Source organism: Aquarana catesbeiana, linkage group LG05 (assembly GCF_042186555.1).
Source record: "Aquarana catesbeiana isolate 2022-GZ linkage group LG05, ASM4218655v1, whole genome shotgun sequence".
NCBI classification, from domain to species: Eukaryota; Metazoa; Chordata; class Amphibia; order Anura; family Ranidae; genus Aquarana; species Aquarana catesbeiana.
Genome location: NC_133328.1, coordinates 50,614,831 through 50,627,608, shown reverse-complemented (window position 1 = coordinate 50,627,608; position 12,778 = coordinate 50,614,831). Strand labels below are relative to the sequence as shown.

At 45.3% G+C, this 12,778-nt stretch overlaps 1 protein-coding gene across 2 annotated transcripts in view; it reads right to left on the bottom strand.

Annotated features, from left to right (window-relative positions):
- Window positions 1–12,778, bottom strand: part of LOC141144246 (macrophage mannose receptor 1-like) — a 246,203-nt gene that overhangs the window by 54,883 nt on the left and 178,542 nt on the right. For both annotated transcript variants that reach the window (XM_073629729.1, XM_073629727.1), the window contains exon 26: window positions 4,241–4,390. In XM_073629729.1, the coding sequence (XP_073485830.1) occupies window positions 4,241–4,390 (150 nt within the window). The remainder of the gene's footprint in view (window positions 1–4,240; window positions 4,391–12,778) is intronic.

The window sequence follows — 12,778 nt, the reverse complement described above, 5'->3', positions numbered from 1 at the left end:
TCTGTTTCCCTGTCAGCCCTTGTACGTGCTAGTTGAACTGATCCTTCATCTCCCATTAAGCGCCTGCAGGCATCTGTTTAACCATTTCAGCCAAGGAAGATTTTACCCCCTCCCTGACCGGAGCACTTTTTACAATTTGGCACCGCGTCGCTTTAACTGACAATTACACAGTCGTGCGACGCTGTACCAAAACAAAATTTGCGTCCTTTTTTTCCCACAAATAGAGCTTTCTTTTGGTGGCATTTGATCACCTCTGCGGTTTCTATTTTTTGCGCTATAAACAAAAAAAGAGCGACAATTTTGAAAAAACAACAATATTTTTTACTTTTTGCTATAATAAATATCAGGGTCTCTAGAGAGCCTCCCTACTTACATCAGGGTCCACAGATAGTCCACCCCCTCTTACATCAGGGTCCCCAGAGCCCCCCTTACATCAGGGTCCCTAGAGAGCCTCCCTACTTACATCAGGGTCCCCAGAGCCTCCCTCATTACATCAGGGTCCCCAGAGAGCCCACCTCCCTTACATCAGGGTCCCTAGAGAGCCTTCCTACTTACATCAGGGTTCCCAGAGCCCCCCCCATTACATCAGGGTCCCCAGAGTCCCCCTTACATCAGGGTCTCCAGAGAGCCCCAGGGCTCAGGAGTTGGCTACATAAACAATGCAGGGCTCAGCTGTGCCCATCTATGCAGCCTCACCAGTGCCCAGCAATGCACCCCCCACTGCAGTGTCCTCTGTCCCCTGCACCCCACCCCATTGCAGTGTCCTCTGTCCCCTGCACCCCACCACACACACTGTGTAGGTAGAACTCTTGCCTTACACGGGTGTATAGCAAGCAGAGCATCTGAGATCGGCACAGGGCTGGATGGGGGGCCGGAACTACAGCAGTTAACTTTTCACATTAACAGGCTGGTGATTGGTTGCTAGGTTTGTCCAGCAACCACTCACCTGCTGTTTAATGAAAAGTTAACTCCTGCGGTTCCCGCCCCCATCCAGCCCTGTGATACTGGGCGCTCACCGCTGTCCAATGAAGAGGACAGCAGCGAAAATTTCTGCGGGCCGGGTGCCCGCATTCAGCGGTGGCGGGCCAGGTGCCAACCCCTGCCCTAGAGACTCGGGGCTATGGGCCCCAGATTCAGGGCTGTAGCCTCAATAGCCACCCCCTAGCAACGCCTCTGCCTGCATGCTTTGCAGCCTTTTCTCTGCAGTTTTTTTTTTTTACATTTTTAAGGACTACATATCCCTGTACTGGCTCTAGTTTTCATTGTGGCTGCAACAAAAGTTAGGCTTGGACACAGTGGCTGTTGTCCCAATATGTCATATGGGTGCGTGCAGGTCCATAAATGTAATATTAGGGCTCAGTGGCTGTGCCTGTGCAGTTGCAGGTCCCAATAGAAATGAAATGAATGGGATGCCGGCAGGGGAATACACGCAACAGCTGTGCATCCTTGTGATGGTAAAAGACATGTAGGCAGGTGCCTATAGAAGGGTTCATGTTTTTATCTGTGCTGACTCATGTTCTTCAGTTATCTGGGTCAAGTCTGCTGTCTTTCCTGTAAAAACTGTTACAATGTTGATGTGTGGTGGATCTGAGGAATTGACTGGCGACTTTTTCCCACAAATTTTCCACATATTCACATTAAAAAAAGGCTCTTCAGTGCCCCAGGAGAGAGCTGGTGGAAATGCTGACATGATGTAGGCCATTATCCAGCTTGGGGGGCACCCGGGGCTCCCTGAGGGACTGGGAGCCGGAGTACTCTTAACTACCAATCTTGGACTTACTGCCTTTAAGGATCTTTGCCAAACATGGACTCTATGCTACATATTGTGGATTATATACCAATGATGGACTCTACCACTAATGGACACTAAGGACCTACGGGCACCAAAGCCCCTTTGTACAAGATTTTGTGTAAGAAGTTGCTTTACCAGAACTGTTCCTGTCAGTTGCCTCTCTTCAGTAAAGTAATTGTTAACTGTTTAATGCCTAGTCTGAAAAATCTCTCTTAAGGTGGTGTATTGCATGACGTATCCAAAGAACAGGACTTGTAACAAGGGGACTGTAAGTTAGAGTAGATACAGTACACTTTAGTCCTGCATTTGGTTTACTGTCTAATGTAGGCCATATTGCCATTGCTATGAACAACCATACATGTATCATAGCCTAATGCAGCCAACCAGAAGAGGAATGGTTGACTGGTGGGGGTAATAGTTACTCTGGTAGTGAAGGGGTGTTGTGCTCGCCCCCCTCACTAGCAGCTGGCTCCCTGTATTTTGAGAACTGGACCAGAGACGCAAAGTGCCTAGGGACCTAGCCTGGGGGTCATGGGCAGGGCTGCTGTTAGAAATCATGGGGGCCCCGTAGCCTACCTGGCAGGCCCCCCCCCCCCCCAATATATCAAAACAATATTTTCACTAAAAATACACCAAAATCATTATTAGTGGACACAAACATAACAGAGAACCTGTGTGAATTAGCCCTTTTATAATTGTTTTTTACATTTCTAAAAAAAAATTTTAAAAAGTATAATTTTTTTTTAATTTTACATTTTTTAAATTATTGTATTTTACAATATTTAAAAAAGTATTTATTACAAATTTTAACATTTATTATGTATTTACATTTTTTTTTACAGGACAGGGAAGCCAGCAGTGCCACTGAAGGAGGGGGGGGTTCATGGCACAGTGACAGGGGAGCACACAGGGGAGATCAGAAGTAGGCAGAATGTTAAACGAAGAAACTGCGCTATATGAGATCAAATCTAAGATGTAATTTCACAATTGGCGCTGCATGACTTAAATAAAAGAATACAATTATCTAAATAAATCACTATACTTCACAGTATTCTATCTCTACAATGTTGCAAATAATCACATCATAAAAAGAAATCACATCTTGAAGTAATAAAAAGTACATGTGGGAGTTGTTATTTATAAAGAGAAGTGAGCTGGTATTGCTGTTGATCGATTACTGGTCACAATATAAGAGATTCTCTCCTTCATATAAAATAGTGACATCAAACTTGAAAACCACCATAGAAAATAGTGATGTAAGATAGGAAAGTCCTTCCACCTGGGAAATCACAGCCTCTTACCAGCTGCCCAGATCTCTTATCAGGAGATCAATTCCGCTTTTTGGCTTATGACCCAGCCACAGTCTCTTAATAAACCAATTAGATACCACTTCTCCTTCTCTCCAGTCTTTCCCAAGTATCTCTCAGTCAGCCATTGCAACAAAGTACCCCATGATTAGTGGGTCCTACACTATCCATAGACTGGGAGATCTTGTCTATGGATAGTGGAGGGGGATTGGTGCATGGAAGGAATTAAAGGAACGATGCCCTGTGTCTCTCCCTGCAGCAGCTGAAAGCTTGTGGGAGGGAGAAGAACCGTCTTTCAGCTGCTGCAGAAAGCCACACAGGGCATCTTTCTGTAATTGCCTCTCCGCCCGACTACACCGATTCCTCCTGCTCTTTGGGCCCCCTGTGTGCTCCGGCCTCCTACAGGAGGTCTGGTTGTCCCCCCTATCAGCGGAGCTGGTCATGGGAGACATGTGGATGGGCCTCTGAGAGAGAGCGAGCACGTAGTTACAGAGTGAGGTGCATCTCCTGTATCCATTAGCAACTGTGGACATGTCACTGGTTGTGAGGTGACAGGTATCACTGGGTTGGTGGGTGCCGGCGTACGCTTTGTGGCACCAGTTCCTAGAGGCTGTGCACCTGGGAGTTGGTGTTCTCTAACTGTAGTGGTGTCTAAAATGCTTAGTGTTAACAGTATAGTCAGTTAGCCGAGGGTTAATTGAGGGTTAACGGTGTTCATTGTGTCTCGCTTCTAAGTGTATAGTTATGGCTTAATGCTGATTTTTGCATGGAAGCAAGCTCCTGCCTAGAACCTAGGCAATTAGCGAGTGTCATTCTAGTCCCCCCCCCCATTAGGGCATCTAAGCCCTGCCCACAGACTCCCTGCACGGGAGATGCATGTCTGCTCCCTATGTGAATGGGCCATTAAACAGCATATCACAGTCAGCAGATGAGAGTACCGCTGAACTCAACCCATTCCAGTGAATGGGGCCATGCCGCAACTTCCCTGCAACACGGTGCATCAGCATTTTGAAGGCAACATATCACCTCCTTGCCGCCTTTCTAATACCCTCTGAAAAGCAATCCACTGTGGATTGTTTTCCGGAGGAGTGGCAGTATAGCCACATGTTAATGAGCCCTTACAGTGTTTTATTGTGCTCACCGTGCCGAAGACATTCTATGGATGCCTGACCCCAGCTGGCATCTCTTGAAGCTTCCAGAAAATAGCAATAGCTGCGGAAAGGAATCCAACTTCTGGACGATGAGTCTGGGCATTTTCCAGGCTTTTCAGGTGGTGCGGTGGGAGCTATCACTGAAAACATAAAAAGAGAAGTTAATACTTTCATGAGAAATACAATTCTTCTGCCACGTTGTGTAAAGCCTAATGCTGCGTACAGAAGATTGGACATTCTGACAACAAAATCCTGGATTTATTTCCGACGGATGTTGGCTCAAACTTGTCTTGCATACACATGATGAAGTGGACATCAACTGTTCTTTTTTGCACATCGATTGTTTTTTTTGCACTTTGCAATTTCTTCACATATGAACTGTTTTGAAGATACTTTTACACTTTTATTTCGTTGGTTATTGCATCACTGCGGATGGGGACTCTATGAATTGGACATTAATCTCCCTTTTTTGCACATCGATTGTTTTTGCACTTTGCACTTTCTTCACTTATGAATTGTTTCAAAAATATTTTATGCATTTTATTTGTTAGATATTGCATCTTATCAGTATTGGGAATCATATATTCACTTACAGGTCTATATCATTGTACGTTTTCAGGATATTTATTGGTCACTTTGCACTTTGAAGATTTAATTGTGTATATGTTTTTGTTTTATTTTGCACCTGTAGGCTTCATTATTGTCTTGATTATCACCGCCCCGTTATTGGATTTGCACATTTAGTATTTAGTGTTGAAGATTTATTGACTTGGATTGATTGGGTTTGCTAGCGCCACATATCTTTATTTTTATTTTAGTTTTGCTGTGTGGGAACATTTTTATATGTTGGCTGCTTCTCCTTTTACCTATAGTATTTTATTTGGTTTTGCGCATTAGTTTACCCCTACTCTGTTTACTTAGCTCTCCAATTTTGTTTGTCGGAAATTCCGCCAAAAAATGTCCGATGGAGCCTACACACGGTCGGAATTTCCGACAACAAGCTCACATCGAACATTTGTTGTAGGAAATTCCGACCTTGTGTACGCGGCATAAAGCTGGCTATACGCTGATAGATTTTTGTATAAGTATTCGTATGAAAAATGTCTTCAGAACATTCAGTCTAGGTTCTATTTGGTTGCGGTTGATGTGTTTTTCAGGCATGTTTTGCTGTGCATTTTGAGTTTTTAAACTTGTGTTTTTGCATGCATATTTCATGCATTTTGTGTTTTGTGTTTTTTTAATGTCCCTTTAAAACACTGTATATAGCTAATATATGCTCCCCCTATTGGGAATTTTTGACCAAGAGGAGTTGGACATGTATACCAAATTATTTCTTAGAATTCTCTATTTTGGGGTCTGGAAGCTTATTGCAAGGAGGTGGATCCATAGGGAACAACTGAGGTTAGGGATTTGGTTGAAGGTAGTGAATGCTGACATTCTTCTATATCGTATGAGGCCTGGGGCACCCCCAAGAAGTTTAGGAAGGTGTGGTTTCAGTGGGTGGACTCAATGGATACATTGGAGGAGAATGTGGATCACTAAATGGTTGAGGGGTGAGAAGACGCTGCAAGATCACTGTTTTTTGATAAGCCCCAACTGAAGTTGGGGGGACAAGTACAGCACACTGTTGAAAAAAATTGAGTTTTAGAGCAATATACTCCATCTGCAATTGCCCATGGTTTCATATATATAGGTATGTCACCTGAGGGGGAGGTTAGTAAATGCCTTGGTCTTTTTGGGGCTCCGGGGTTTGTGTGGGCGGGAGAGGGCATTCTGCATATTTCCTACTGTTGTATTGTAGGGGTAAACCGTCTTGTTGATTCATAATTTAACAACAAAAAAAAAACTATAGCAGATTTCCTGGATAACAGGTTTGGACTTGGGACTTTGGTTGGAGTCTTCTATGACTGGTAGTGCTGGCCTTCTTGGCCGGTTTATTGTGAAATTTATACTGTTCTCATGCCTATTTTTTTTCCTTACCTGCCATCTGTATGTGAACTATTTTGTTATGCTAAATAAAGATCTTTAAAAAATAAAAAGGAGTGGACCGAGAAGCCAGCCATTGCGTCCTTAACAACCATTATCAGCTGTCAACGGGGTTCCCCGCTGACAGCTGAATGTAAACAAAAGAACTGCGGGCTAAAAAAAATTTGTCAAAAAAACAGTGTGGGCTCCCACCAAATCCATACCAGGCCCTTCTCAGAACATGCAGCCGGGCAGGTCAGGAAAGGAAGGGGACGAGCGAGCGACACTTTTCACTAACGGACTCTAATGGGGGTCTGTAATGGGGGGGCACTGATATAAGGGGACTCTGAGCTAATGGGGGTCTCTAAGGGGGTGGGTGCTAATATGAAGGGACTCTAATCTAATGGGGGTCTGTAAATGGGGGGGGGCTGATATAAGGTGACCGATATAATGGTGGTTTTTAATGGGGAGTGCTGACTAGGGATGAGCCGAACACCCCCCCGGTTCGGTTCGCACCAGAACCTGCGAACGGACCGAAAATTTGCGCGAACTTTAGAACCCCATTGAAGTCTATGGGACTTGAACGTTCAAAATCAAAAGTGCTAAATTTAAAGGCTAATTTGCATGGTATTGTCCTAAAAAGGGTTTGGGGACCCGGGTCCTGCCCCAGGGGACATGTATCAATGCAAAAAAAAGTTTTAAAAACGGTCGTTTTTCGGGAGCAGTGATTTTAATGATGCTTAAAGTGAAAAAAAAAAGTGAAATATTCCTTTAAATATTGTACCTGGGGGGTGTCTATAGTATGCCTGTAAGGTGGTGCATGTTTCCCGTGCTTAGAATAGTCCCTGCACAAAATTACATTTTTAAAGGAATATAAGTAATTTAAAACTGCTTGCGGCTTTAATGTAATGTCGCGTCCCGGCAATATGGATGAAAATCAGTAAGACAAACGGCATGGGTACCCCCACCCCCCAGTCCATTACCAGGTCCTTTGGGTCTTGTATGGATCTGCAAAATATTGCATCAAAAATTGTAATTACACGCTCCTGTTAAACAGGGGCTGAAAAATTGGGCCTTAGGCACTGGTGCTGGTGCCACAACACTGCAACCCCTCACAAATACTCTAGTTGAGCGCAGCAACGAACCCTCCTTGCAAAATATTGCATCAAAAATTGTAATTACACGCCCCTATAAACAGGGGCTAAAAAATTGGGCCTTAGCCACTGGTGGCAGCGCCCATAACCAAAAATATTCTTACAAGCTATCAGCATGATTATCAAGGAGGAAGAGGATAGTCACTCAGCATAACAGGATAGTCACTCAGCATCAGCATAGACAGTCTTGAAGGGATCTGACATTTCAAAAAAAATTATTCAGTTACATCAGCATCAGGTGCTTGGTAGCTAGTGGTGATCCAAGACTGATTCATTTTTATGAAGGTCAGTCGATCGACCGAGTCGTGGACAGGCGCACCCTGTGATCGGTTACAAAGCCTCCAGCAGCACTGAATGTGCGTTCCGAAAGAACGCTGGATGCAGGACAGGCCAGTAGCTCAATTGCATACTGTGCCAGTGATCTATCCTCAAGACCCAGAAACCCAGAGGATTTTCGATGGGAAAGGTGTCCAAGTCAGATCTTGCCCCTAGGTATTCCTGCACCATGTAAAACAGATGCTGGCGATGGTTGCTGGAACCGATCATACCTTGGGGCTGTGGACTAAAAAATTGTCTGAACGCATCGGTCAGACAGCCACCTTCTCCACCGCTCTTTCTTTGACTGACCGAAGCCTCAGCAACACGTTGTCCAGGAACAGGAGTTTGTAACGTCCCAGTCTCTGGGAACGCGTTGCACAAACCTTTCTGCAAGGCCTCCCGAAGATGTTTCATCCTCTGCTCCCTCTGCCATGGCAAGATAAGGTCCGCAACCTTACCATTGTAACGTTTGGTAATAACTATAACTATGGCTCATGCAATTTTAGCCAATGCAGCCTGCTCCATATCTGCATCATATGCCAGAGGGCACACCCGAGAAAACTATGTGAGGTCAAGCAGCAGAAGAAGGCATGACTAGGCCGAGCAAATGTCCTATGGCTGGGGCTCTATCTCACCTCACACCCCACTCCTTCCCTGGCCACCTTCCTTATCCAAGGATTTACAGCAGGGTTTCATACCGGCCTCATCTCTCTGCCCCACACAACCTATGAATGCAGGAACCTCCACTCAGCGGCCACCGACCAGCTTTTACAGGCCGAACTGGAGCGAGACTTCATCATAGGTCCCTTCACTCAGCCCCCTTTCATCACTTGGAGAGTTAGCCCTATTGGGCTTGCCAAGGGCAAGTTCTCGAATAAAGCTCGCTTGGTGTACGACCTGTCTGCGCCTCATTCTTCCCACATTCTCAGCCTGAATTCCCTCATTCCCTCCGAGGAGTTCTCCCTGAAGTATGCCTCCTGTAGACATGGCAATTCAGGCCATTATCAAAGCAAGCACAGGCACCTGGCTCTCCAAGGCCGACATCTCGAACGCCTTTAAGCTTTTGCCTATCCACCCGTCCTTCTGGTGCTGGCACAGTATTAAGTGGAAAGAGGCGTACTACTTTGCTACCAAGCTGACCTTTGGCTCTAAGAGCAGCCCTTGGCTCTTCGACACTTTTGCACAGACCCTCACCTGGATACTCTTACATAAAGCTCAGTGTCAAGAAGTTATCCATTACCTGAATGACTTCTTGTTAATAGAACAGCCCGGCGTGCCCCCAGTAGATCTCAACAAGTTGAGAGTCGTCTTTGGGAATCTCAATGTCCCCATTACCGAACACAAGGTTGACGGACCAGCACATGCCATCACCTTCCTTGGAGTCAACCTAGATACTTGCTCCATGCAGGCCAGCCTCCCACTTGAACCGCATCAGGTCAGTCCTCCAAGAATTCACCCATACAAGAGGGTGTACTAAAAAGCAGCTCCAGTCTCTGTTGGGCGTGCTCAATTTCGCCATGCGGATCATTCCCCAGGGTCGGTCCTTCGTGTCATGCCTCCTGGTCTATCTCTCACAGGCACAGGACCCCTATCAAATTCTCAACTTGGACACAATAGCAGTAGCGGATTTGTCAATGTGGGAGGAATTCATTTCCACCTGGAATGGTATATCTATTTATACCCTCAATATCAATCCTATCACCGCAGGTAGTAACAGATGCCGCAGCCTCCACAGGCTTCACTGCAATTTTTGGCCACCATTGGTTTGCAGGACCCTGGCCTTCAGAGATACTTTCAATCCCTGGGTGTTACCCAGATTTCCTCCCTCTTTTAGCTTTACCTGATCATGGCAGCCATCCAGCTCTGAGGTCATAATTGGACAGGACAAACTGTGGCCTTCACCACCGACAACCAGGTCACGGCAGATATCATTAATAAAGCCAGGTCCAAGTCACTCTCGGTTATATCCTTCCTACGCAGGCTGTTACAACTTTCTCTTCAACATCAATTCAATGTCCACTGTACACTCATTCCGGGCAAATGCAACCTCACTGCAGTCGCACTGTCACGCTTTAATTTCACCTTCTTCTTTCGGCAGGTTCCCGGAGCCGATCAAGTATCAGCCCGTATCTCGGCCTGGTCTCAGCTGACCCTGGACTAGCACAGCATCTGCACGGAGCGACTCAACTCATCAACCAATCCCTGTCCCGTAACACACTCAAAGCTTACCATACAGCTTGGAGCGCATTCAACAAATTCCTAACAACCTGCTCAGAGGGAACGACCACAGACCCCAAGCACATACTGGCGTCTGTCTCATATTGCCATAGTCACTTGGCCCTGTCCCATAATACTATCTGGCTATACTTAGCCGGCATCCAACACTTTCTGGCCCTACGAAATCCCGCAAAACCATCCTTGTTCGCATCCCATACGATCTGAGCTATCCTACGTGGCATACAGAAACAACATCCGATAATCCAGGCCAAACGCCTACCTATAACAAGTGCCATCTTCAGAGACATGTCCACTATCCTTGCCAGCTCTCCATTTGGTCTCCTCCCCAGCTTGGTCATACAAGCAGCTATTTACCTAGCCTACTACGGGTTCCTGCGGCCTGGTGAGTTCACCTGCAATAACCCCCGTCGGCCAAGTCCTGCTTAGAAGTCACTTGGCTCGCTACCAAGACCATTTCGTTCTCCACCTTGCGGTATCAAAAACCCAGCAATCAGGTCCAGAGTTGACATCCACCTCTACAAGACTAACAATAGCTGGTGTCCAGTTACCATACTTAACCGCCTACTGTCACTCCTGCCCGAACAGTTGGACTCCAGTCCCCTTCTTCCCTTTCCGGTCAAGCCTTTTTGAGTGCCTGGCAGTTTGCGAAACACGTGAGGTTTCTTCTTCGCAACCTACACCTCAACCCCAGTCAGTACTCCGGTCACTCTTTCCGTATCGGAGCAGCCTCGACAGCATCTTGCATGGGGTCCCAGATCATGTTATTAAGAGATTAGGCAGGTGGAAGTCTTCGCCCCATACATCCCCAATCCCCAGGTGGAAATGTCACAAGCATTTATCAAACTATTTTGGTATACCGTCCATCAGACCAAGGCACACTTCAGGTCCATTTCATGTTGTAAAGTCTTAAGGTAAGTCTATGTTGTTCATATCCGTATCGGCCATAGGGTTTCAACCACAAGTTGAATTTATGGGAGGAGCCCGGGGGTATTTAACCACCCCGCTCGCCTGTGGTCTTTGTTGGTTTCCTGTGGCGATACCCACCCTCCCATCCCCTTTTTAGGGCATTTCTCAAATCATTTCTCTTCAAAAAAATATTCATTTCTAATCTTGGGTATGCCCCCTTATTTTGGTATGCCGTCCATCAGACGAAGGCACACTTCAGGTCCATTTCATGTTGTAAACTCTTATGATAAGTCTATGTTGTTATAGAAAAGTAAAATTGCGCTATTTTGAAAAAATAAGAAAGCTGGAGCAGCTACATAAAATTGTGACTAAAATTTGTAAACATAAGTTGGGTAAAAATGTAGCGCTAATAAAGCTGTGTGAAACAGCTATGTAAACAAAAAATGAAAAACATGTGAGTGTACATATGTAAAATATGGACCACAAACAAGCAAATCCTATGAGAGTGATAAAACACAAATGAATCAATAAAGGAGTGATAAGTGAATCACAAATGCAACGTGATAGTGATAATGGCAAAGAGTCCATCAGATGGTAACCATCAACATAGGGCACACTGTGGGAAATTGTAGTGGGAAATTATGAACAGAACACTGGCAGATAGAGGGTGAACAGGATATCTCTGAGTGATAAGCCTCCAGGAACCATCCACATGTTGATCTAGCAGCCGTGATCATACTGGATGGATTCTGTCTTCCGATGATATCGAAGCCTGCTCCAGTTTCCCTGCTGATCATTCCAGGATACTCAGAGCTGTCCCTATCCATGCTTGTTTGATCTAGTGTCGCTGACAACCAGATCAATTCCTTCCGGTAAGAGTACCCATTCATTTCCTTTTTATGATACACGCTGTCAACACTACTCTTGATGTCCCTGACTGCTTATATGAAGATGTCCTCAATTTAATAGAATTTTGGTCCTTATCATCCATTCCTTTGGGGATATTTGCTGCCAACGTTTTTATTTTTGACTGTTTATATGTTGATGGTTACCATCTGATGGACTCTTTGCCATTATCGCTATCATGTTGCATTTGTGATTCACTTATCACTCCTTTATTGATTCATTTGTGTTTTATCACTCTCATAGGATTTGCTTGTTTGTAGTCCATATGTTACATATGTACACACATTTTTTGTTCACATAGCTGTTTCACACAGTTTTATTAGCGCTACATTTTTACCCGACTTAAGTCTATGTTGTTCATATCCGTATCGGCCATAGGGCTTCAACCATAAATATATATATATTTTCTGCATCCAGTGTAGCCTATATCTACAGTGCATTCTGTGGTGTGCTGTTTCTAATACACTTCAGGCAGTGTACACATTATCTAATACAGTGTGTACAGTTTCTACTACACTTCTGGTGGTCTACACAGTACACAATACAGTGCAGCCGTAGTACAGTTGCTAATACAGAGCAGGCGGTGTACACAGTATCTAATACAGTGTGTACAGTTTCTACTACACTTCTGGTGGTGTACACAGTATAAAATACAGTGCAGCCGTAGTACAGTTGCTAATACAGTGCAGGCAGTGTACACAGTATCTAATACAGTGTGTAGAGTTTCTACTACACTTCTGGTGGTGTACACAGTATCTAATACAGTGTAGTGTGGTGTTGCAAAACAAAATATACATCATGTCCGGAAGGCCACCAAGGAGAGGCAGATGCTCACAGGCCACTAAAAGAGGGCAAGCAGCCTCTGTGTCTACAGTCAACAGTGCTGGCCATGGACATGGTGCATCCTCTGCAGGTGGCCGTGGGGCAGGGATGGACTGGCCATCGGGACTACCGGGAGTTTCCCAGTGGGCCGATGGCTCAGTGGGCCGGTTTCAGCGGCCTCCTATTGCCTCGGAGGTCCGGGCGATCTACACGTCAATC